A 26,933-nucleotide genomic window follows, 5' to 3' on the forward strand; every position below is an offset into this window, starting at 1 on the left:
AGGTTATAATGATGACCTGTCTGACATGGAGTTTGGCACAGTAAATGAAAGCTATTATTACTGTTGTTTTTATTCTGCATTACATAAGTAAGCTTAGCACTAGGCTTGGAGAAGTCCACTGAGAAGTGGGATCTTGGATCTAAAGATCAGTTGGAATCATACTTGATCAGTATTGTATTCAGGTATCTTAACAGCTGTGTCTCTCCCTAGACCACAGGGCACAGTTACTTGGCAGGTTAGCACTGAATAGAAACTCTCTAATGTTGAGGGACTTTCAGTATAATCGTATCTGTGCATATTTTGTTAACCTTCCAGGCTGGCAGTCCATCTGGCTCCCTGATAAATTCTATAGGCACATTTTACCTACCTTCTGGATCAGTGACTCAATTATTGAACTAATTATCCTAAAAACCCCACGGAGAACAAAGCCCCCAAATATACTAATTTTCTACTTATTCTTGACTGATAAATGAAATCATTCATAAGTTAGAAGGTAGAGAAAATGCAGTACGTCTCTCTTGCTTATTCCATAGTAAGGTTTAATTCTAATAAAAAAGGGATAATTATGCCATCATTAAAATGATAGACGTGGATTTTAAAATAATCTTGCCACTTTAGTTTGACTTTTGTTATTTCAAATGTTTAAATGCCACTCAACCTTTTTAAAGTAATATATTTGGCTGGTTTGGGTCTTTTCAGGTTTTATTTATTGAAATAAAATAAGGTAACAATTAATTAGAATAAAACAACCAATCAGATTATGTAATCACCCAATGTAGTGGTTCTCAACAGAGGGTATTCTGCCCCCCCATCCTCCCACCCCCAGAACATATGTCAATATCTAGATACATTTGTGTGTGTGTGTGTGTGTGTGTACATACTACTGGCATCTAGTGTGTAGAAGATGCTGCTAAACATCCTATAATGCACAGGACAGCCCCCCAGAACAATGAATATTCGAGTCCAAAATATCAATAATGTCAAGACTGAGAAAATTGGGCCTAATTTCGTAGCTGTTATAGTCCTTCACTTTCATTGGGCCCATTTAAGAATCCATTTGAGAATCTCATGGAAGCTTCTCCTCTCTGCCCAGAAAATTCATACACTCACACATTTTTATATATAACTTGGGTAGAGGGGCTACTGATCATCTCTTCTAAATGTCTCCTGTAGGCTCTAAGTTGAGACTCTGCTTTTAGACATAGGAATTTTCACCACAATCTCAAATTCATTACTGAAGTAGAAATAAGATTATATAACAGGCAGTGTAATAGAGTAAGATGCTTTTCTTTTCTCCTAATCCAAAATACCCAAATGAACTGGGATACAGTTTTGGGATTAGTCTTAAATTCAAGCTTGTGTAATTTAAGTTTTTCCTCTCTAGAATGGGTTTGGAATATTTTCCCTAAACAATGCTGTTGTTATACACACCAAACTTTTGTACAAAAGTGTTAGGAATAGAGCAGAATAACTACACTCACCAATTTCTCCCCATTTCATTGTATTTTAACAGATATAATATGAACTTAATAACAGACAATTTATCAACTACCTTCTATGAGCCACATACTGTTGGCTATTTAACATGTGTAATTTCTAATAATCACAACAACCTTACAAGCTCTGCCTTTATTATAACTACTTAAGAAATGATTAAACTGAGTTTCAAAGAGGTTAAATGAATTGTTCAAGGTCTCATAACCTCTTCCTTTTGGATTCAAGTTTTCCCTCTTTTTGCATGACTTTTCAGTGCTTTTGTAGGAAGAGTTGGTTACTTAAGATTCCTAAATTTCACACACATACACGTAATAAATATTGATTTGTTGACTGAAAGGTAAGCAGCAATAACGTACATTATTTTAAAACTTGAGTAAAATGATAAAAAACACCTATTGACCAATTGTTGGTCTCAATAGCTCATAAATGGAAGTGGAGTGGAGGTTTTTAATGAAGAGGTTTTTCAATAAGAGGTGTTTGGCATTATAGAATGGATGGCTTGGCTTTTCCACATATGTGCTGTAAAGGTGAAGTAGAAGATACACTGAGAAAAATGGAAAAACTGACTTAGAAAAACCAAAACAACTCAGGCTCCGATTCTTCCTCTGGTGAGTTTGGAGAGGGAGCTGGTTTACTTGGGCTCTCCCAGGTTCACACTAACGCTGTTCCCCTAGGGCGTGGTCTTTAGGAAGGTCTGGAAGCTGATGTGGCCAAGAAGTTGGACCAAGTCCACAGCTATTGTGGGGAAGCATATTAGTTTGCCACTTGGGATTCATTAAAAAAAAAAATAATAAAAAAGATAAGTAGGGCATCATTCTGGAACCTAGTTTTTAACAGACATCATTTTCCAGTAGTGTAATAAGACACATGATATAGTGATAGAACTTAATGGTCAATTCAAGCACAACCTAACAACTGAATTCAAATAAACGATGTTTTTCTTCTCTTTGTGTTTCCCCTACACAAATGCCTTTCCCCTAGGCATTTTCTTAGCACTTCATTAAAAAAAAAAAAAAGCAATGTTAAAAATCCTAAAAATCTGTTAAATATTTGCAGTGGAGACTCACTCCTCCAAGATCCAGCAAAAATAGAACCTTCATTTAAAACTTTCCCTGACCTCCATTCTCTTTTCTATGTTCCTATTGTACTTTATATACATGTCTATTACAGCATTCTCACACTGAATGGTAATCACTTCTCTTCCTCCTATCTTCAGTCTCATGGAATTCATATACCCAAATCCTAGTCCAGTGCTTGGCACAAAAATATATACTCTTTATATAGTTTTTAGTAAGTAAATGTGTGAGTGATGGCTAATTGTCCAGTTATGTTTATAGATGTAGTCAAACTCCAGACCACGCAAAAGGAATTCAAAAATAAAACACCCCAGGACCATATCAGTGAGACGTTGACAGCAGGACCAAATTAATTACCTCCCTCTTCCTATTATTACCACTCCTCATTTGAGAATTTATCACATGGAATCAGAGAATTCTACTTACCATTTTTCCAATCATCATTACATATGGGCCCAAGTATTTGTTCACGCCGAAGATGTCTAACAGACGGATGTACCAATAAATGATGTTCACACAATAGATGACCCTCCCATCACTCCTGAAGGGCTGGTCTTGGAGACGAAGGATCATTCCAACAGAGAACAGAAGGATGGCTATGAGGTCTGTGACATTCCAGTACTCCTGCAGCCATACCTTCACTTTCTGTAGCAACTTCCCTGGCTCTGACATCAGAATCTAAGGGGCAAGAAAGAGAGTGGGGCTAGTTAGGATTGTGGTCTATATTTTCAGCCAGTTGGAAAGAGCTTGGCCCATTAATTGACAACTGTAGCTCGTTTTCTTTTTCTGTGTCTACTGGAATGCTTGCATGCTATAAATGTACATCTGGGCAAAGTTTGGGCCATATAAGTAATAAGTTTGATGTTTAGGGTTAGTCTTACAATTCTAAGACACGAATTAGGGTTTTCCCTATAAAATTATTGATTCCTAATACCCCGCAAATCTCTGAAATCCTCCTCCATCTAAGTAAACAGCACCACCCTACTGAGTTACTCAGACCACCAACTTGGGAGGACTCCTTTATTCTTCTCTTTCACACCAGATTCTCTACATCAACATGTCCTATCACCTCTATTTCTAAATCCAACCCAATCCAACCACTTCTCACCACCTCCACTGCTGCCACTCTATTGTAAGCCCCATCACATCTCCCAGATGACTGAAACAGCCTTCTAACTGGTATCCCGGCTGCCACTGTTGCCCACACTGCCTCCACCTGTTCTCTGAGCAGCACACTCTTTAAATCAGGCGTCCTCAAACTACGGCCCGCGGGCCACATGCGGGTGTTTTTGCCATTTTGTTTTTTTACTTCAAAATAAGATATGTGCAGTGTGCATAGGAATTTGTTCATAGTTTTTTTTTTAAAACTATAGTCCGGCCCTCCAACGGTCTGAGGGACAGTGAACTGGCCCCCTGTTTAAAAAGTTTGAGGACCCCTGCTTTAAATACTTAAGCCATGCTCTAGGTGGGGATTTCACAGTTGTATGGATAGGTAAAAACTCATCAAGCTGTACCCTTACAAGTTGTTCATATCCTTACAAGTAAATTACACCTCAATTTAAAAAGAGAGAGAGACTTGAGAGATAAACAAGAACAATAATTACTAAAGCCAATTTTGGTAATTGAACGCTCCAATCATCTGATGCTTTCCTTACAGATAAAGATCCAAGCTCCTTGCTGTGACCTCATTTGATGGCCCACCATATTCTCCTCATTCCCCACCCCGTAGCCACGGCGGTCTGCTCTTGAGCATGGCAAATCCATTCTAGGCGCAGGCCATGGGCACTTGTTCCTTCTCCCAGATTTTTACATGTTTGGCTTCTCCTCATCCTCATCCTCAAGGTCTCTGCTCACGTTTTTCCTTCTTAGGCGACCTTCCTCGAGTGCCCCCCTGCAGTGGTCTCCACAGTCCCAAGTCACTCTCTGTTCCTCTATTCTATTTTTTGGAGATTTTATCACTATATGAAATTAACTTCTGTATGTGTGTCTATGTGTCTGTCTGTTTATCTATCTATCTATCTATCTATCAATCTACCTATCTGCTACCTATCTATCCATCCATCACCTCTTTCCACTAGACTGTAAATTCTGAGGGTAGACCCTGTGTTCCCCAGAGCCTGTTACATAATACTCAATAAATATTTGTGGACTGACTGATTGTTGCAAAGACATCTCGCAGCAATTCTCCAGTCCCTTTATTGCTGGGTGGGGCTCCGACTTAGCTTAAATCTAGAGGAATCTTTTTGCTCACACACACTCTATGAAATGAACAGATACATAGCAGGAGTTGTCACCCATCCTGTACCACAGCCTGCTCCAGGATACAAGGAGCCAGGGAAGCCAGCCTACTGAGGCAATGTAACAGGGCTACTTGTAGGAATCATTTGTGTTTACCCCTGAGCTTCCACGTCTTTGAGTTATGACCCCCCCCCCCCCCCTTTCCCAACTCAGAACCTCTCAAAGGAGAGACAAAAGACTGGGGACAGTTCTAATCTGCAGCTATGTATTTGAATTGGCTTATCCCCCTTTATGGCTTACTTTGGCCTGAAATAATAAGGAAGGGAGGTCATTGTAAGTCAGGACGAGGGCTTGGAAGGCTAAGCAAGCTACCAGGAGCCACCTGCTAGCCTCATTCCTAAACCAGGGCTTCTTAACCGTTAGCGTGCATCAGGATTACCTGGGGGACCACAGGTGGCTGGGCCCTACCTCTGGGGTTTCTGCTTCAGTTTGCCTGGTGTGGGGCTCGAGGATTTACATTTCTAACAAATTCCCAGGGGAAGCTGATGAACACAAGATTAAGAACCACTGCCCCCTCCATCTGGAATTCCCGCAGCTGCTGTTGTCCTGGTGGCTTCTCACCCCCACTCCATCCTACGTGGGCAAAAATCTGTGTGTGCACCTGTGGGGGCAAGGGGCAGGGGGCCACAAAGTTTCTCTAACCCAGTGGTCAGCAAACTTATTAGTCAACAGAGCCAAATATCAACAGTACAACGATTGAAATTTATTTTGAGAGCCAAATTTTTTAAACTTAAACTTCTTCTAACGCCACTTCTTCAAAATAGACTCGCCCAGGCCATGGTATTTTGTGGAAGAGCCACACTCAAGGGGCCAAAGAGCCGCATGTGGCTTGCGAGCCATAGTTTGCTGACCACTGCTCTAACCCTTTGCCCACACTTTCCTAAAAGTGTTCAACACAAGCTTTACAGTATCATTTTTTATTTAGTCCTTAAAAAATATTTTAATTGATTTTTCAGAGAGGAAGGGAGAGGGAGAGAGAAATATCAATGATGAGAGAGAATCATTGATTGGCTGCCTCCTGCATGCCCCCTACTGGGGATTGAGCCCACAACCTTGGCATGTGCCCTTGACTGGAATTGAATCCGGGATCCTTTAGTCCGCGGGTCAATGCTCTATCCACTGAGCCAAACTGGCTAGGGCTATAGTATGGCTTTTTAAAATAGTGAAAATATTCTTGTGACTTCTCAACATTAAAAAAAAAAAAGTGACAAGCTAACTGGCTGGAGGCGAAGCTGGAGTGGAAAGTCGAGCCCCACCCTCCGCCCCTGTCACTTCTCCAGCTGCCTCGGAGGCAGCTCTCAGGACCCTGGGGCTCCGAGGAGGATCCCAGTTTGGCACCCACTGCATGAGTGAAAGAACGATGGGCGGGCCTAGAGGGGGACTAGTTAAGTTTAAGACCTAGTTCCCTTTTCTAGCTGTGGAATACAGAAAAACAGCCCAAACAAACCCTGAGTCTTACTAGTACTTTCCATGACAGTCAAGTGGGGATGCCAGAACAGCCCCATCATTGACCTCACAGTGGTGGGGAGGACCCCAGTGAGACAATGTCTACCAGCGCACGCTGTAAACAGTCCCGCGCTATTAAGGGATTACCGTGGCTTGTTTGGGTGACTACACGAAGAAGTATGCGGTTCTGGAAATGGGAGGGCAGCTTGCGAAACCACAAAGCCTTGTATATCCCTCCTCAGAAGCCTGCAAACTTTGCCATGTTTCCAGGGTCTTCCATCTGAGATCTTGCGGGCCTGCGTGCTGACTGTGAGGAGGGCCCTGTGGGTCTTTGCCCTCTTGGCAGTCGAGCATTTCTCGAATGGGTTCAGGGCCATGGGGTAGGCATGAGGGAGCTGCCTCCCCAGGCTGAGGAGGAAAAGGCCAGACCCTGAAGTGGTAGTCCTCCGTCCTCACAGCTTCCTCAGAAGCAAAGGTTCTTCTGCTGAACCCCGCTGACCCCCTGCTGACCCCTGCTGACCCGGCTCCCAAGCCCTCTGCTATTACATGCCACCTCAGGAGAAATGGATATCCAGCCCGAGGTTCCTGGCAGCCCGCCTGCTTGGCCGCCTCTTCCAGAACAGGCTGTGGAGTACAGACTGCTCCCTGTCTTCTTCCAGTCTCGTCCCTGGAGAGAGTCCAGCCTCCTTGCTCTAGTCTCTCCCTTTCCTGCTTATCACAGGGAAGGAATACGCATCTGGGCGTCAAATCACAGGGGAGCGAGCTGCCACTTCACAGCGACGGAGTCCTTAGCGGGAGTAGGTCTCAGTTCTCAGAGAGCCACGCAAAGACCACGCAAATGCACGGCTGTACAGGGGAAGCCACGCCCTGGTCAGGAAGTAGAGGCACTATGGACTGGTCAGAGCAAGGCAAGAGGACAAGGCATTTCAAAAAAAAATCTAGTCCCTTATAAAATGGGAGTAGTGTACCCACAGCCAAACTCTCAGGATGGGGGCATGCTGGTTAGAGTTTAAATAATCCCAAAGCAGTTTAGAAACCCAAGAGAAGGGCTTGAAATATATATATATATATATATTTACACACACACACACACACACACACACACACATGCATACATACACACACATACATACATACACACACACTAGTATATGAGATTTTTTTACGTTCTCAATACGAAGGGGTCTAATAAATACTGCATCTTTCTCTCTATAGGAGAACATTCTAGAGCTGAGACCTAAGATAGTAAGGGCCTTTTAACCTATTTTAGTAATGAAAACAATGATGGATTTGTGGATTCGCAGGAATCCTTTTTCCCGTGGAACTCCATATATTTCCGCACTCACTGTAGTACAGAGAGTAGATGTTTGGGATAGAGGGAGCAGTAGACCTGACAGGAGCATTCTTCCAGAAAAGGCCTCTCCTGCAGTGTAGTGTGTGTGTGTGCGCGCGGGGAAATGCAGAGGAACCATACCCACAAGTCTGCCTTCCCTATGGCTTCGGGAATGGGAGCCTGGGGAGGCTTTGAGCAGGGCTGCAGAGCCCTCTGGTGGACTGTTCATTCATCTGAGCAGTTCTGAATGTGATGGCCTCTGAGGCTCACTTCAAGTGTCATGTGGGGGTGGTGTTATGATGGCTCCTTTAACTCCACGGGGGTGGGGGGAAAGAGAGGGACCTACACTCTCAACCTGAAGGGTGAGAAATATGCTCAATTCACTCCAGTGATGCCCAGGGCTGGTGCCCAGCAAGTATATAACAAATATTGAGAATAATCAGAGAACAAATTAACTTCCTAGAGCGGCTGCTAAAACGCACTTGGAGAATCATAGGTATTGGCGCACCCTGTCCAAAGAGACACCCAGAGGGAGGGGTTTGCAATGGGAGTTAAAAGTGGAAAGATTTAAAGATTAAAAAAAAAAGATAAAAAGTGGAAAAACTTAAAAAGTCACGTTTATAGGGAGAAGCAAATACTTGCAAACAGCCCAGCCAGTGTGGATCAGTGGTTGAGCATTGACCTATGAACCAGGTAGTCACAGTTCGATTCCCCGTCAGGGCACATGCCCAGGTTGCCGGCTCAATTCCCAGTGTGGGGCGTGCAGGGGGCAGCGGACCAATGGTTTTTCTCTCATCATTGATGTTTCTCCTCTCTCCCTCTCCCTTCCTTTCTGATATCAATAAAAATATATTTAAAAACAAACACACCTGTAAACAGTGTTGAAAACAACTTGAGGGATTCCTAGGCAAATGCCATGTGAGCAGGAAATGGACTAATCCCTAGGGCTCATGGAGTGACCACCCTGGAAACACACTGGGAGGCCTCCCCAGGGTTGTCTGCAGCCCTCGAAGCCAAGTCCACATTTCTGTGGCCACATTAGAGAACATTTTCTTTAACGTTCTGGATTTGCTTGGATCTGGAGCATCCCCCTCTCCCCTCCTTGCCCAGATGTAACCACCCACTGTCTTTTCCCTCAGTTCTTTTTTTTTTTTATGAAAGTGGTTACCTCTCTCATCTTTTCTATTCCCAGGGTGAAGATGTAGGAAATGACGATCCATTCCTGGGTGGAAGGCCAGCGCTCCATCTTCACTAACACGATATAGTTGAAGAGCATCAGGTATCCGATGTACGCCAGCTGTAAGGAAACACAATACGGTGCTCTGGCTGCAAAGGCCCGGGAGCCCTGCCCTTGGGCAAGGCTACCTCACGGCAGGGCAAGACCAAGGTCAGCGAGCGGGACTCGGAACTCATGAACTTCAAAGCTCTAAACGCTCAAAAGGATATAAAATACGGTAATTTTGGAAATAATTTGATATGCAATCTCCCTTTTGACTCTCACATTTGTCTCTGTGTCATGATGCATCACCTCGTTTTGCAAGGACCCTGTCTCCCATGTCTCCCTGGCTAAAAAGGGAACCTCTTCTCGCCAGAGCTGCGCTTGCTCATGCGTGAGCCCGAGGTTCTTGAACTAGGGCAGCACAGTGGATCTGTGCCTAATGAGTGCCAGGTGGATTGAATGTCAGTAAGAAGGAAAAGAAGAAGTAAATCGGTCAAGCCAACACAAAAATAGCCTGGACTTTATCTAGAAGCCGGACTTGAATTCTCTTCTGAGATACTGTCTCTTCCCCCCGCCCCCCCTCCTCCTACCTTATGATGGTTGGCCTGGCAGTGCCCTGGCAGGGTTTTACCTGTTTCTCATTGCACCACCTTCCTGCCCTATTCAAGTTGGAATATTCCTTCCTGGTTTCTGCTTCTTTGAAACAAAACAAGAGAAAACGAAGCAATGTTTTCGAGAGAAAAGGCCGACTGTGTGGCTGACAATAAGCTTGGAGTGAGCTCATGGGGCACTGGCATCAGAGACTGAACCCTGTTGGGACCGGCTGGCTCACTCGCTGGGTGTCCCTGGGAGCCTCGGGGTTCAGGTTTGGTGACGTCCCTGGTGGATTCAGTTATGTCTAGATGGCTGGAATGTAGGAGGGCTGGTGAGTTCTTGCATAGGGGTCGGGAGCCTAGGAGGAAAGACTCACCTACGAGAAATGGCATATAAGTTAAACCTTTTCTAGGCAAAGCTTCAAGCTGAGGAAGGCACTTGCTGGCTTCAGGGGCCCGAGGGGCTGTGCGTAGGAAGGGTGAGTGAGTTTATTCAAATCTTCTGTACTCTTTGGAGTCTGCCTAGCAAATGGGACACAATGTGGGCAAAGGATTGAGGTCTTGAGGTTCTGGAGATACAGCCTGACTCTGCAGCCTGGGGGCAGCTTGGAAGGTGGAGAAAGAGGCTGCGAGATACAAGGAGAAACTGGCAGCCTACAGAGCTAGAGAAATGCTGCTTTCTCTACTAATGGGCTTCCTTCCTTCTTTCCTTTCTTTCTTTCTTTCTTTCTTTCTTTCTTTCTTCTTTCTTTCTTTCTTTCTTTCTTTCTTTCTTTCTTCTTTCTTCCTTTCTTCTGTAAATGCATAGATTCTTAATATGAGTCAAAGATATTTTCGGAGATCCTATTATGTTGACACATTTATAAACACAGCCATGTAATTTCTCATCTCTTGAAGGGTAGGCATTTAGGTTGGGGTTCAGTGAGATCACATGTGGAAGCAGGAGAGCAGTTTTGGAGATGCTGGAGGGCGCACAGGGCTCATTCTCCACCTGGGAGGTTTGTTCCTGTACACCCACCCCCTCAGGGACTGTCATTTTAACCCACATCTCAGTCCCTCCCCCTCTCCCTCAGGATCATTAGCACATCGTGAACACCTCACCTGAAAAGAGTCTACTTGACCTGAAATCGTGTGGGATGCTGTTTAAAACGGCATTTGGTTCACCTGGTTGCTGTTACCATTACACACTCCAGTCCCTGTGCATATGGCATTTTACAAGCGGCAAAAAAAGGACTTCGATGGTTAAACTCTAAAATGTACTCTCTGCCTCCTTCTGACCTGAAATCTTTCTCCCTTTCTGGTTGCTTCCTTCTCTTGTTGGATCATGTTCTATTACTTCTAGGTGGAATGAATCTTGTTAACTGCCCTGGTTTTTATCATTTTACCCAATTCGTTGCAAAACATTACAAAGCATTATCTTCTCTTGTCACATATAGGCCCAGTGACACACAAATTCTTTCAGGACCCCTGCATTTTAGTACTTAAGTACAGGCAAACAACCGGAGATCTTGCAGTTCAGTTCCAGGCCACTGCAATAAAGCAGGGATCACAATAAAGCCAATCATAATCTTTTTGCAGGGGGAGGGTCTTGCCTTCAATTTGTAAGAGACACAGCATCTGTGAAAATCAATAAAGCCAAGCGCAATAAAAGAGGTGTGCCCGTGACTCCCCCCACCTGCCTCTGTGCTCGAACACGGGCCTGGCGTATTTGTTTGGTGGGAGGAATAGTGTTTGGGGAAAGGAATGTAGACGCAGAAGTGAGAAAAACTTGGATTTCAATCCTATCTCAGGTACTCGCTGGCTGCATCATTTGGTGATTTCACTTCACCTGCTTGGACCTCTATTCTGGGAAATGGAGATGATTGCTCCTGACTTTACAGAGCTTTTGAAAGGTTTGGGGTGTTTGTGAGAGGGGATATGCATTTACCTCCTGACACACTGAATGGTGGCTAACCTCCACAAGTAGGGCTTTAAACATGTTTAAACAGCACAACAGAGGAGCAGCTGCTGTGCTGGAAACAACCTATCTTAGAACTTGCCGAGAGTCACGGAGCCGGCTGCAGACCTCAACATGACATACTTTAATGGTGTGTGTGTGTGTGTGTGTGTGTGTGTGTGTTCACACACATATTCTGAGTTTTATCAAGCTATATGTAGAATGTCAAAGCTTTGAAAAGGAATATAACCTTAACCTTATGATTCTTAGTTAAGCCAGTGGGAATCCTATAAGAATTTGTATGCTTATATAACCTTTTTAGAAATTTTCCATTAACCAAGATGTATGACTCCTAAACCATGAAATGCAAGCGCCAAAGCCTGCTGCAGCTGCCTGTGGATCCCTGGTGGGGCTGTGCCGTTCCTTGCCTCCCTTTCCTACTGCCCCTAGGGAGTGGAAGGGTCACATGGCGTGTTTATAGGAAGGAGTACGTCCCTGCTGACCAGGGCACATGCCCTGCCCTCTGACCTGGGGCCATTGTCACACCTTGAATTGGCATCCTCTCTAGCTGGGCACGTGAAGCCAGCTCTGGTCACAGACATGGCCTGCGAGCTAGTTGGGTCCCTCCCTCCTTTCCTCTTGGAGCAGAAGGGGCCCCAACCTGCCCCTCCGGAAACTCGCTATGACCTAGAAGTGAGGTTATGTGCAAATGAGGTGTGTCCCACGATGAGGACCTTGAGTGTGTAGAAGGAGATACTTTTGGAATTAAGACTGGGAAACACTCTTACAGAAGAGAACACATCAAAAGCACCCGGCACTGTTTGACCTAAAGCTGACTTTTATGGTGAAGCATCCCTGGAGATTTAAAAGGTTGACACCCCCCAACTCCATTTACTTCCTCGAGGTTGGGTTTTGTCAATACATAAATATGGATTTCTGAAAATCGTGTAAACACAATCGAACATGACTGGAGCATCAGTCTGATGGGTTTCCTGAGGCTGACCCAGCCAGCCATGCGGAAGGAGCGGATACTCACCCCCACTCCTCAGAGAGGTGGCGTCCCCGCCCGCCGCCTACGAAACAGGGAAAGCAGTGCATCCCGTTTCCCCGACCACCAGACTCACCTGGAAGCTTGTTACCCACACAGCTCCTCAGCTCCTCTCCCTGGACACTTAATTTAGTGGGTCTGTGATGGGGCCCAGGATTTGCACTTCCAACAAATCCCTAATCATTACGGAAGACTTGGGAACACTAGGCTAAAAACTAGCCCTCCGTCTGGGGTGGTGGTTGCCAGCTCTGGCTGCTCATTGCGACTGCCTTGGAGCTCTGACTTATCCCGGTGCCCAGGCTGTGCCCCAGACCAGTGCCGTCAGAATTTCATGAATGTGTAGCCAAGGCTGAGAACCACTGGCCAGGGCATTTGTGATTTAAAGACCTTCTTGGCTAACAACTTGCCTCAGATGAAAAAAAAAATGGGGACTGGAGTAATCAAGGAAATAAAATGAATACTGAACACAGGTCAAGAAAAAAAGAGAAATGCTTTGGAAGGACCAGAGAAGTGAGCGCTCTTCATAAAGTGATGGATAATTCTCCTACTGGCTTGGTTTCTGCTCTCATTCAGGGACCTGCAAATGTTTTGTAAAGAGCCAGATAGTTCATTTTTTTTTCTTATTTTTTTTAAAATATATTTTATTGACTTTTTTTTTACAGAGAGGAAAGGAGAGGGACAGAGAGCCAGAAACATCGATGAGAGAGAAACATCGACCAGCTGCCTCTTGCACACCCCCTACCGGGGATGTGCCTGCAACCAATGTACATGCCCTTGACTGGAATCGAACCTGGGACCCCTCAGTCCGCAGACCGACGCCCTATCCACTGAGCCAAACCGGTTTTGGCCAGATAGTTCATTTTTAAGGCTTTGTTGACCTGAGGGGCTCTGAAGCAAGTAATCTACTCAATAGCATAAAAGCAGCCAGGATGTAGGTGAATGAATGAATTGGCTGTGTTCTAATAAAACTTTATTTATGGACACTGCAATGTAAATTTTATATAATTTTTATGTGTTACAGAGTATTCTTCTTTGGATTTTGTTTCACGTGTTTACGAATGTAAATCCATTCTTAGCTTGCAGGCCACAATAACAGGCAGTGGCTGGATTGGGCCCGTGGGTTCCAGCTTGCCAAGCCCTATTCTAGGCAAGACACCAGGGCAGCCCTACTAGTAGATGAGAGGAAGGACAGGCCTGAGCAAAATGCAGTGAAAATATTACCTTGATGAAACTATTAGATTCAGGAAAGTGTATATGGACACCTAGAACAGTGCCTCTCAGTAGGTGTTCAATAAATGATATTTTATTATTGTTGAGTGGACAGATGAATGAAACACTAACTCTTGCTCCTCAGTGGAACTAGCCTAGGAGGACAAGGTGCTCTGAGGCACTGTTCTCAGTGCTTTACACGTTTTAACACATCCAATCTTTACTAAACCTCCTACAGGAGGCACTGTGGTTACCCCCACCCTTAAGAAAGCTGGGACAGAGAACTAAAGGAACTGGCTTGAAGCCACAAGTTACTTTACTAAGTCAGGATTTCTACTCAGGCTGTCTGACTCCAAAGTCCATGCTTGTCACTACTGAGTTGTTTTCTGCAAGGTAAAAATAACAAACACCTGTATATACACATGCATAGAAATAAACTTTCCATGCCTTCGTTATTATTTTTTAAGAGAGAATTTTAAAAAAATCAATGAATTTAAATTTTGCTTCACTTAAAAAAGGTCCAATCTTTATATTTTGATAATATCCCATCCTCTCTTAAGACTGTACGTTTAAGCAGGGGTTTCCAACTGGTGGCGATTTTATCCCACAAGGGGACATCTGGCAGTGTGTGGGGACAATGCATAGTTGGGGTGTGAAGAGGTCAATGTGCTGCTACAATGCACAGGACAGGCCTCCTTACCACAGAATTACTCTGCCCCCAATGTCCTCAGTGCTGAGAAAGCCCGTTTAAAGCCAGCATGCAGCGCTAGCATGCAGGACCGCACGGAAAGCACCTCAGCCGGTCATTTGAGTCACTGTGGCCTCAGCCTCGGGTTATCCTGTTGCTGACTCAGGGACTGGTAAGTAGCTGGTTGTGAGAAAGGCCAAAAATACAGACGTACTCTCCTTTACCTGGCACAGCTCCACTGTGGCCGGAGAGAAGCAGGCATGACCTGGGCCACAGCTCACCTTAAACTTAAAATATCGTTGAAAAGCAGAAGTAGAAACCCAACAGTCGAGCCATTTCTACCACATCAGGAGGCTATTCCAGGGACAGTCTCTCACCTTATGGGCAGAAAATGTCTGCAGGGTGTGCTCACTGAGCAGTATTGCCATGATTGCAGTTTGCTTTAGTAGTTTTTACTGCTTTGTTTGCATGTTAACTGGGTCAGAGCAAGAAAGGTTGTTCGATGACACTGCCAGATGGGGCGTGATGACACACTAACACTACTCATCTTCAGTGGTGTTACTCCTAACACTCTGCTCAGCCCATACCCACCAACGTCCCCCAAACCCAGCACTGCCATCTAAAATAGGCAACTCTGAAGCCCTGGCTGGGTAACTCAGTTGGTTAGAGAGTTGTCCTGATATGCCAAGGTTGCAAGTTCGATCCCTGGTCAGGGCACAGACAAGAATCAACCATTGAATATATAAATAAGTGGAACAACAAAAATCAATGTTTCTCTCTCTCTCTCTCTCTCTCTCTCTCACCAATAAAAAAACAAACAAAAAATACGCAACCAGGAACTCTAATCCAGCGCTCATCCATCTAGAAGAGGGAAACATTTTATAAAATGACATCTACTTTCCTGCTAGACTAGATTCATACTCATCTCACCTCTATTTCTGTAAGTTCTCGCTTTTACTATTTCCTTTATTTTCTGTGAGGAGCAGAAACGTAGATGCTGTGGAAGCTGGCTCACAGACTTCACAAATCTTTCTAAGCTACTGGAAAAAGCAAGGTCGCCCTAGAGCTTTTGTTTATGCCTGTGTGGTCTTCATATTATGACTCACAGAGGACGCCACCCAGGTGCGTGAGAAATGGACGTTGGCCCCTTGTGGCCAAGCATTAGGAAGAAGAAAAGGCAAGATACTTACAGTGTAGAACCAGAACTTCACGATGGGGGCATTGTAGAACTCGTAGATTTTTCTGCCCAAGGGGATTAACCGGTGCCTGCTCTGAACTTCTTCTTCATCCTTCTTCCTGGAAGATTCCCCGTTGCTTCGTCCCAACATTGCCTGCAGTGGAAGAGAATGAATAGCATCACAGCAAGGCTCTGGAGGTCATGGAGTTCAATGTGTTTGTTTACGGAGGAGGAAAACATGCTCATAGAAACTAAGACTTTGTCCAAGGCCCCCAGAGAGTTACAGACTGTGCCTTTCCCTACATGTGCATTTCTCCCTCATTTTTAAAAAAATATGTTTTTGTTGATTTCAAAAAGAGGGAGGGAGAGGGAGAGAGATAGAAACATCGACAGAATCATTGATTGGCTGCACACCCCCAATGGGGATTGAGCCCATAACCTGGGCATGTGCCCTGACTAAGAATTGAACCGTGACCTCCTGATTCATAGGTCAACACTCAACCACTGAGCAACACTGGCCAGGCACCATATATGTGTGTTTGCATTATACATATAATTTGGCATGGAAGCCCTTAGGGATATTTCTTGACCAGTCTCGTCTCTTCCGCCCTGGGGACCTCTGGAAGATGTGAGTGATGGGAGATACCCAGAATTCTGAGAGGGAGAAAGAGTGTTGCCTGGGAAGGCCATGACTCTGGCTTTTCTCCTAATTCCACTCTCCCCATATATATTGTGAAACAGGCAGGTCTGGGTTCAAACTGTGTCTTTGCTCATGCTAATGACTCATAAGTCAAAGGTAAATTACATCACTAATACCCAATTATTAGAGTGCCTAGAGCTTAGTCAGGTTACAAATATCTCCCCAACCCTTTGGCACATGTCTTGGTTACCTATTTCAAACACAATAGAACCTAAATCACTGCTGATGTTAGTTTCATGGCAACTCCTGGACACACTGCCTTCCTCTGCATGGTAGAGTCAACCAGGCGGGACTAGAAGTCAGGCCTGACCTGGAGAGGCCCTCAGCTCAAGCTGCTGGAGGTTTCCTTAAGAATTATTTCCTTCTCATTCATGAAAATAGCAGCAGCGACAACAATAATTATGATGAAACATCACAGAAAAGGCAGAATTTGAGAAAAGACAGACGCATGCCTGTCTGGATGGCAAGTGACAGGATGCCCCAAAGATGGCTAAGATCCTAATGGTGAAGAGTTCCAGGCTTTGGGTCTCTCCAAGGAGGATCGAGTCCAAACTTGGACACTTAGACTCCATGGCACCTTGGACAAGTCTTTTAACCTCACTGAGACTTAGTTTCTTTGAAGAATGAGGGTAATACTAGCACCTACTATAGGGTTGGTCTATAATCAATAACATCTGGCACTTAAGTATTAGCTGGTCTTTAAAGTGATCTGAGACTTTCTCAAATACTGTTGACTGAAATGATCTAGTTGATATCTCTCACCAGAAAAGAAAGTATGTTATTAGGAGTCTATTACAGCATAATTTCTTGGCTTTAATTCTTTCAGTATCATTCTAAGACAATGTTAGTTCTACAGTGTTTGGGATATTAAAATTTCATTAAATGTGAGAACAAGGTAAAACCTTTTAACTGCTTATAGGCTAATTTGGGATAAGAAAAACCTGGGAATACAGGTTTGTAGTTGAGACATCGAATTATAGAAATAATTTCTGGTTATCTTGAAGTTGAGAAAACAGACAACCCCTAGGTCATCCTGTCTTCAAACCACCTTACATAAAATCCTAATATGCAAATTGTTCGACCGAGAGTTCAACCGCTTGCTATGACGTGCGCTGACCACCAGGGGGCGGCGTTGAACATGGTGGGCATTGGCGATGCGGCGCTGGCAGCGGGCGGCATTGGAGGTGCTGCAGGCTCTGATGGGCCCCAATGAGAGCAGGACCATGGCAGGATGATGGAGCAGGTGAGCAGGCAGCACCAAGTCAAGGCGGGTGCAGAGCCCCATCGTCCCGCCAATCGCCCCACAGACGCAGATGCAACCAGCTGTGGTGGCAGGGGCAGGGCTGCCCCCTGGCTCCCAGGCGCAGAGGGGGCCGGGTGGGGGGCCCGGCCCCAATCGATGGCCCTGCAAACAGTGACCAGTGGCCGGCAGGCCCTGATCACCTGATCGGGGCTGGGCCCCGGGCTGGGACGGGGAACTGGGGGTGGGCGGCAGCGACCAACCTCCTGTGGTGCCCAGGTGGGGGGCTGCGACCTCTTGCTGGATACCTGGGGGCAGGGATGATGGGGGTGACGGGGATGGAGGTGTGGTGAGAATGCAGGGTGTCTGCCAAGCTCGCTCTCACTCCCACTGCTACCTTCCCCCGGGACGCCAGGACTTACGCACCGGGGAAGCCTCAGGTGCTGGGCACCCACAAGGAGCCCGCCTCACACCCGTGCGGCCTCTTCCGGGTGAGCCGGGCTGCAGCTGTTGGGACCGCAGCGGCCGGGTGGGCTCCCCGTGGGTTTGTGCAGGAGCTGGTCTGCGAGGGCGGCTGGGAGAGAGTGCGCTGCCTGCCTGGCTTCTCTGCAGCACTGCTGGGTGGCCCAGAGGCCCATGCTGCGCCCTGGCCCGCAGCGTCCTATGCTCACCGCGTGGGGACTTGGGTGCCATGACTCAGGTGGAGGGGAGTGCATGGGGGTCTGGGGGTCCAGGTGCTGCCCAGGGCCCAGAGGTCAGCTGGGACCTGCCCTTCCACACCAGACGATCTCGCCTCATCACCAGCCAGGCCTAGGGATCGCACCCATGCATGAATTTCGTGCACCAGGCCTCTAGTATAAAATATTAGCTTTGACTATTTTTGTCATTGTCTCAAATATCCACGTCGCTCACATATCAATCACAAATGATTTGCCTGTAACCAACAGGATTTCTGGAGAAGGTAACTTCCATTCTTTTATAGACCCTTTGGCTAGAAAAGTACCTTGAGTTAATGAATAGGTACCATTCTATTCTCTGGCCTAGTTAGAAGTTGGTTTTGGTCAGTAAGTTGAATCAATCTTCATGATGGATATAGCAAACTAGAAAGCAATAGAGTTTCATAAATATTGATCACCGGCTCCAAGAAACTCTGAGGCTACATATTTGTCCCTGTATAACTTATAATTTATGTAACATAAACACAATTACCCTACTTCTGTTTGCTTATTTATGTGCTCAACAATACAATGCTATTTGGGGACACAGTGAGATGAGAGTAAAGGCAGTTTGGAGGGTTTAGGCATCTTGGAGAGTGGCATCTTCAGGAAACCTCTAGGGACAGCAGCTTTCCCAACAGATTTAGAACGATGCCCTGGGTCTGTGGACATGTTGAGACTTCATTAGGCAAAATGCAAGACATTTATCTGGCAATGCAGGTTAAACAAAAACAAAAATACAACCTGTTTTGCCTTTATTGTTCAGATATATTCTAAAGTGGATGCATTTTTAAATGGCTTGTCTTTCATAAGTTTAAGTAAAGTATTAAAATGGTTTTTTAATTTATTTATTTTAGCGAAGAGAGAGAGGAAGAGAGGGAGAGAGAGAGAGAGAGAGAGAGAGAGAGAGAGAGAGAGAGAGAGAGAGAGAGAAAGAGAAACATCAATTTGTTGTTCCACTTATTTATGTATTCATTGATTGATTCTTGTATGTGTCCTGACAGGGGATCGAACCTGCAACCCTGGCGTATCAGGATGATGTGTTAATCGACCGAGCTACCCACCTGGGGCCAAATAAAGCATTTTTGATATTTTATTAGTTCCAGCCTAAGCAGCTTAATTTGCTGATCTTGTTAATTTCCTTCCCCAGTAGTCAAACATTTCCTTTGCCTACATTCCTTAAAGCAGAAAGTAACAGGGCCAAATACAGACAAAACTGCACAATATAAATTTGAAAAATCTCTGCTACCTGAACACAGATGTCAAGTCTGGGTACAATCCTTTGAGGTGAACTAAGCTATTAAATGCTCCTAAAATTAGCAAAGGAAGGCTGATATTTCATGTACAGCTTTGGAAGGGCCAAGAGAAACTGTCCCATTCTAAGAGAGGAAATACTGGTTTTACATGGAAGCTCAAATATTAATCCTATTAAAAAGAGCAGAGGTGTCAACAAGCTGCATTCTCGAGTCCTGTCCAGGGTCTGAGCCAATACAGGGTCCGCACTGTGACAATATTTATCATTAGGCTCAAAGGAAGTCCTACCTTGAAGACAACTGCCATCCAACCCTGACTTTGCCAGCCCACAAGTCCCTTCCTTCCTTCCCTTCTCCCTGCCCTTCCAGCCCGTGGGGAAGAAGCTCGAGCAGCAATGTCATGTTGGTGTCTTCTACTTGCGTTCTCAATAAATAACCAGGGTCTAGTCTCCGAGAAGCAGACTTAGTCTCAGCCCAGAGATGCATCTTTACTGTGGCTTCTTGAAGGGTCAGGTTCCCAAAGCTCTGGGCCAGGGGTGGGGAACCTTTTTTTTCTGCCAGGGGCCATTTGGATATTTATAACATTTGCGGCCATACAGAATTATCAACTTAAAATGAGCCTGCTATATTTGGCCAAACATTTAATTAACTCACCTCTAATGCCTTGGCAGGGCCAGACCAAATGATTTCACAGGCCTTACATGGCCCGAGGGCCGGACATTCCCCACTCCTGCTTGACTGAGCAGGAGAAGGAAGCTGCCTTCTTTGTTTTCTTCTTTGAGGCCCAACAAGAAAAAATACTGCCTTCAGCTTCTGGCTACCTTCCTAAAATCCTCCCTCGAGCCTTCCTAGGAAGTATGCCAATGCCAAGGCCATGTCATACTTGACATAGGAGTCCCATGCATCACTTTCAGATCCTCTCTGCTACATGGTAGACCAAACAAGCCGAGTGCCTACATTTGAGACTAGGACGAAAATTTAGCATCCCTTAGCCTATCAGCTAAAAGCAGGGCCAATGAAATCTCTATGCCTGGGTTCTAATGCCAGCTTTACAACTAATTAGCTGAGTACCCTTGGGCAATTTAACCTCTCTGAGTCTCAGCTTCCTCGTCTGTAAGATGGGATAAATAATAGTACCTACCGGTGGGGTTGTTGTGAGGACTCCACCAGTAAGTGCACGTGAAGCACTTAGCACTGTTTAATCAAGGCTTACCACGCGCTCGACACCAGTGTACATGGTTTGCATGCACACTTTTTATATAGTCTACATGCACCTGTAAGCTATTATTATTCCCATGTTAGAGGTTAAGACACTGCGTCTTTGGTTCCACAGTGAGTAGGTGATGGGGCAGGTTTCTGGATCCAGGGCACACACTCTCTACCCCTCTGCTGAAGCTGTCAATAAAGATCCTGTAGTACTACTACAACGCTTCTGCTCATAATCAAAGTATGTTCTATCCTTGAAGGGTGCAGAGGCCAAAAACATGGTAAGATCCTTAGGGAAGACAGTCACCCCTATCATAGAGGGAAGTAGACTGCCAATTTTTACACATTGAAACTGAAAGCAAACATTGGCTTTAAACTCAATGAGTCAAAAGCTGTGAATGATTTATCAATCAAAAGAGGGTCCCAATGTATATACCCTGTTACACACGAGGCTGAAATTGTGCCTTAAAATAGATCTTTAGAAAGGGCCTAGTGGAAAGAAATAGTGTTTATTTGGAGGAAAAAGCAGTTCACAGAGGTGTCCTACTAGGATAACAATGCAAAGGCCTTTTGTCACCTGAGCAAAACCAATTTTTGTTTTCTCCCCCTACAGCTTCTCTGGGTCATCACAGTGACTGGTGAGAGGGCTGGGGAGGGTGGGGCATATCAAGGAGGTCCTGTGGAGTTGGTGCTTGATGTCTCCAAAGCTATGAAGCTTTGTTTGTCCCTTTAACAGCCTGTGATATTTTTAGACCGTGGCTACCATCCAGTGGCAGTCACGCTGCTCCGGCGGGAGTTGCGGGAAGCTGTCCCATGCCCAGCTGCCCCATTCGCCCTGCAGAACAAAGCATCCATGCTCTATAATTACACCAGGAAGAGCTAAGAAAAACCTTCCATACAAACCTCAAAATTCAGTTAGTCCTGCATTGTGAGCCTGACCCTGAAGACAGATAAAGGCTCAGCTTCTGATCAGAAGGAGAGTTCCAGCTCAGTGAAGCCGGCTGCTCCCAGATCACCAATCTCCTTTCTTTCCTCAAGTGCTGAGGCTGCCACATCACCTGACTGTTTATACAGCACTGCCTGATGGGAAAATTTAGGGTGCCTTGCTTTTGAATTTCATTGGGTTGTCCTGTACCACTGACCCTGGCTGAAAAATTTCACATACAGTTAGTTCCTATCGTCATACTATTTGTGCGTAGAGAGGGCACTTTGATAATACCCTGGTCTCACTACTCAAATGAAAGCAGCTGGTGGGAGGCTGACCTCAAGAGTTACTGAATCTTAAGCCATATCAATGGGTCACGTGGATGAGGGATTGTCCCCTTGGGCAGTAACTGAGGAGTATTTTCTTACTGTCAGTTCCATATCCTCTTCGTCTTTTTCTTTCGTGGGTTTTTCTGGTTCTTCTGGCTCCTTCTCTTGGAGATGGATTTCCTGGGCCTGAGTCATATAAGGCATGTCGTCTTTGTTCTTGAACTCCAAGCTGAGAATTGAAGGAGGAAGTAGAATTCCCAGAATTACCTAAAGTAATAATAATGATAATAATAATAATCACATTTAAGGGATTAAGATTAGAGTGGTTGCTTAGAATCAGAGGGCCTGGGGGTGGTGTGTGTGTGTGTGTGTGTGTGTGTGTATGTGTGTGTGTAAATGAGTGTTGTGTGTGCCCCAAGTGAGGACCTGCATATTTGGATAACTATGTATATTAATGCTACAAGAGTCATTTGTGTCAACCTGGGAACTATTATGCACCATGTAGGATATGTTTACAATAAGCTTCTTTGCCGTAAACATCTTTTACACAAGCATTTTTGCTGTAAAACTAATTGGCCGTAAGGCAATTTTGCCATAAAAGATAAAGTAACTGGTCAACAGTTTGTGTTGACAGTGTACTCCTATTTTTATATCACATAAATCTTAGCCCTCATATTGGTCTATAGAGTGATGACTACACATGGCGGTCTTAACCCTTTGCACTCCCTTGCTTTTTTCTCGATTCCTTTATTCTACTCGGGATTTAATTTTTTAAATACCCCAGATTTTACAAAGCGTGGCAGTAGAATAAAAAACTGGAGTTTCTTTTCATACAAACTTATTTATTTGGATTTTTTTATATTTCAAAGTATTGATACATTCAAAGAGTAATTTTAATCTCGACATCCGAGTGCAAAAGGTTAAAATAGTGAATGATAACTAGTATATCAACTTGATAGAAAATATGGTGACAAACTTACTGAAAGTGTGAAATAAGAGAGTATAAAGCCAGATTTCATGCTATACTAGAATATGATAACTGACATATTCGAAGGTGGGGAGTTGAACCCACATTTCTCATAGAACTTTGGAATGCCTATCAACAGACATGTGACAATATGCCAAAAATAAAAACAATAGGTAAGCAGCTCAGCTCAAAAGAGGAGACAGATCAATATGCAATGAATGTATAAGTGCTTAAGTACAACCCACAAAATAAAACCGGTTATTTGCATAGTATTATCATGAATCTACACATGTTTTAAATGAATTCAGATATTTTGTATTTCATAAGTCTTCTTAATTTTGTTACGAAAAATGGATTTCATTATGTCCTTTTTAATGTCCCTTTTTATTTTATTTTATTTTTCTTTCTTTTATTTTATTTTTCTACCACCATTTATCCCCCCATACGCTCTTCCATCTCCAAATTCCCCCTTCCCCCTTCCCATAATGACCACACTATTGCCTGTGTCCATGAGTTCCTTCTCTTTTTTCTTTTTTGCTCAATCTCTCCACCTCCCCCAACACCCACCATCACCAGAGCTGTCTGCCTGCTCTCTATGAGTCTGTTTATTTTTAAAATTTTATCTTGTATAGAAAAATTGTCTTATGGCCAATTAGTTTTGTGGCAAACATGTTTGTGGCAAAGCAGCTCTTTGCAAAAATACCTACAACCATTGTGCACAGTAGCTCAATCTGATTTTGGAGAAACAAAGCATCTTACCAAAATATATTACCCAATTAAATTCACTTTGCATGGGGGAAACTGAGGAAAAAGAGAGAGCCTACCCAAGGCAAAAGTGGGAAAGAATTGAGTTTCTATCTGCACTCGCTTGTCCTAAGTTCATCTTGAGAAAGTCCATGTAGGAAAGCATTTTATTCATTTTAGAGCTTCCCCCGTCATCTACTACTGTCCCACAGAAACACACACATACATACCCCAGCGGGCTCTGTATTCACCACGAGAAGCCCCTGTTCAAATACAGCATTCCACATTGTATTTCTCTCATGTCTAAACAACATGCTTAAGTCTCTATGTGACAATACTGAATCCACGGGCCTTTTTCATAAGAAGCAACCTCATTTTGGGTTTGCCAGGGCAATGCATTTCTGAGTGACAGTCCTGACATCTGACTTGTACTCCCTAAATCTCCCACCTCTTCCCTAATCCTAAAATGGTTCTATTGCACAAGGTTCTAGAATATGAACCGAGGTGAGGGGCAAAGAGGATCCTGGAGGGTAAGTAAAAATAATTCTCAAATAACAAGGACAACCCATGCTCAAATGCCCACAGGGACTCTGGAGCAGCTAAGGGAAAAGGGAGAGTGATGGCCCTGAACTCAGGGTGCCTGGCAGGCTGGGAAAGCTCAGGTGGCCTGCTGGCAGCCTTCAGGGGACGTGACACCCTGTCCTTGGAGCTGATAGCCAGGCTTGGCGGTCCCCAGCAGCACAGCTAGGGAACACCCTTGACCCACTTCATGGCAACCTTCTGTGACTCCTGGCCGAGAGCCCATGGAAGGGTGGAGCAGAGGAGGGGGTGCTGGTTCAACCAGGGTGGCCTCAGTGATCCCTCTGGTCTCGTGGCCCTTCTGCTGTGGGCTGCTCTCAGAGTTACCCAGATCAGGTAGTTCCAGATAAATATGAGCCTGGTTTCACTTGTAACAGCCACAAACTCTAAACAGATAAACTATTTTAACACGTTCATTTAATCTTCCCCCTCCTATTTTTTGCCTTTCTTTTACTTCTTTCAGTTTAATGTTTTCTTTAAAAAACACTAAGAAAACATAAAAAGCAAAGCCACACATTATCCTTATACTTCAACCCTAGAGGTAACACTATAATTTACTGTGTATTGTTCCTGTTTTGTTTTGTGTGTTTTTTAAACATCATCTATACAATTGTAACTATACATGTACATGCTTTAAAAAAACAAAAATGGTCTCAGGTTACATATATGATGATCTGCAACTTGTTTTTCTTCATTTGAGAATAGATCAAGATTATCCAGCAATGTCTTTACATATAAATCTACCTCACTATTATTTCAGTTTAAACAATTTCTCCAGTATAGCTGAATAAGAGCTGATGTCTCTTTTGACTGGTGTAAAGGAGGCCAGGGTATTCCATTTCCCTCGCAGTGAACAGTTGCCCAGGTAAGCGAATCCTTGTACAGCATAGCTTGAGCCAGAGCACATGGTACCCCTACAGAACCTGAGTGAGACTATCACATTTTGGATCTTCTGAAAAATATTAATGTCTAGGAACCATCTCTATTGATTTAGCAAAATTTAGAGGAGGTCTTAGCCTCTACATGAAAACAAAAAAGAAAAAGCACTACTGCACAGAAGATCCTGATGCAGTTGGGGTGTAGAGTCACCCTCCTGAGATATGAAAATGCCTAATCCCACTGTATATTTAGCTTGGAAAACTCCAACCAACCCTCTGGTGCTCATAGCCAATAGGGCCTTCTGGGTGCACTGACCTTGAGGCCTGAGTTCTTGCGCATCCGGAGCCGGCCCATCCACATGTCTGTGAGCAACATCTGGCTGCACGTGTGTGCGATGAAGTCGCGGTGCTTGGCAGCCACCGCGAGCTGCAGGCATGTGGCGTTGCTCCAGTTCTTTAGCTCATATGTCAGCAGCTTCATGGCCAGTTGCTCATCCTGCTTGTAGGACTGGTCCAGGAGCTCCACGGCCAGCTGGCCAAAGTCCCTGAAAAAGAGAAAGTGAAGGGTCATCTTTTAGCCATCCTGGAGACCCACTGGCCAAGTCAAAAGAGGTGGGTTCTGAATGGTCTAGTTGTTTTTTATGGGATCTAGTTTCTTCATTCATTCATCCAGCCAACATCCATTAAACAGCTATACGTGCCAGACACCGTGTTTAAAACTAAGGACGTAAGTCAAACAAGGCATGACCCCTGCACTCAAGGCCCTCAATTCAAGGTATATAGATGAGGATGGCAGACCAATAAATCAATGATTAGAGTGCAATGTGTCTTCTTCAGACCTCAGTTCAAATCTGAGCCTAGCCACAAAGTTGTCATCTTGGACAAGTTACTTAAATTCTACGTCTCATTTCCTTTAGCTGTAAAATATGCATAACAAGAGGATCTGTCTCTTGGGGCAAGGTTCTAGGTGTATTTGCTGTAAGCATTTTTGTTGCACACCTAATTGGCTGTAAGGCAATTTTACCATAAAAGATGAAATAACGGGGGACAGTTTGGTTTATGTTTGACAGAATTTATTTAAGCTAGTTGTCAGTTTCGTTTCATTTCTCCATGGAGGATGTTCTCACAGTTACTTCCATTTTTACAGAATATAAACCTTGGCCCTCATAAAGGTCTATACAATGATGAGTAGATGTGGTGGTCTTAAAATAGTGGACATTAAAAACTACATTTAAAGCCAGATTGCACACTATGCTAGAACATGATAACATATCAGTTTGCATATCATTCAGTGACCACAGTCATCCTCCCACCCAGCAGAACCAAACGTTCACCAAGCTATGGCAAATATAAAAGTATATACAATATTATGAACGAAAGACTTCGAAGACAACGTATTTTCATTTTTTGCAATACAGTTTTTAAATTTTGTTAATAATTTTTCACATTCCATGATATCATTTTTAATGTTCCTCTTTTGTTTTTCATTATTTTATCTTTTATGGCAAAATTGCTTTACAGCTGATTACCTGTGTGCTAAAAATGCTTGCAGCAAAGATGTTTACGGCAAATATGCCTACAGTGAAAATACCAGACACGTTGGGGAGGTTGAGAGGATGAAATAAAATCTTCTATAATCTGTTTGTATCTCCATAGCTAGAGCTGTACACCATAAACAGTAATTATTTTCTAAAAATATATATATTTTTATTGATTTCAGAGAGGAAGGGAGGGGGAGAGAGAGATAGAAACATCAATGATGACACCAATGATGAGAGAGATTCATTGATTGGCTGCCTCCTGCACACCCTACACTGGGGATCAAGCCCATAACTCCGGCATGTGCCCCTACCAGGAATTGAACCTTGACATCCAG

General features: G+C 44.3%; 1 protein-coding gene across 4 annotated transcripts in view; it reads right to left on the reverse strand.

The window, feature by feature from the left end:
- The window catches only part of TRPM3 (transient receptor potential cation channel subfamily M member 3), a 703,802-nt gene that overhangs the window by 60,301 nt on the left and 616,568 nt on the right, over window positions 1-26,933 (reverse strand). For all 4 annotated transcript variants that reach the window (XM_054727188.1, XM_054727187.1, XM_054727186.1 and 1 more), the window contains 5 exons: window positions 25,374-25,602; window positions 21,989-22,156; window positions 15,534-15,674; window positions 8,819-8,947; window positions 3,000-3,251 (listed from right to left, as the gene is read on the reverse strand). In XM_054727188.1, the coding sequence (XP_054583163.1) occupies window positions 3,000-3,251; window positions 8,819-8,947; window positions 15,534-15,674; window positions 21,989-22,156; window positions 25,374-25,602 (919 nt within the window). The remainder of the gene's footprint in view (window positions 1-2,999; window positions 3,252-8,818; window positions 8,948-15,533; window positions 15,675-21,988; window positions 22,157-25,373; window positions 25,603-26,933) is intronic.

The sequence above is a fragment of the Eptesicus fuscus genome, chromosome 15, assembly GCF_027574615.1.
Source record: "Eptesicus fuscus isolate TK198812 chromosome 15, DD_ASM_mEF_20220401, whole genome shotgun sequence".
In the NCBI taxonomy this organism is placed as follows: domain Eukaryota; kingdom Metazoa; phylum Chordata; class Mammalia; order Chiroptera; family Vespertilionidae; genus Eptesicus; species Eptesicus fuscus.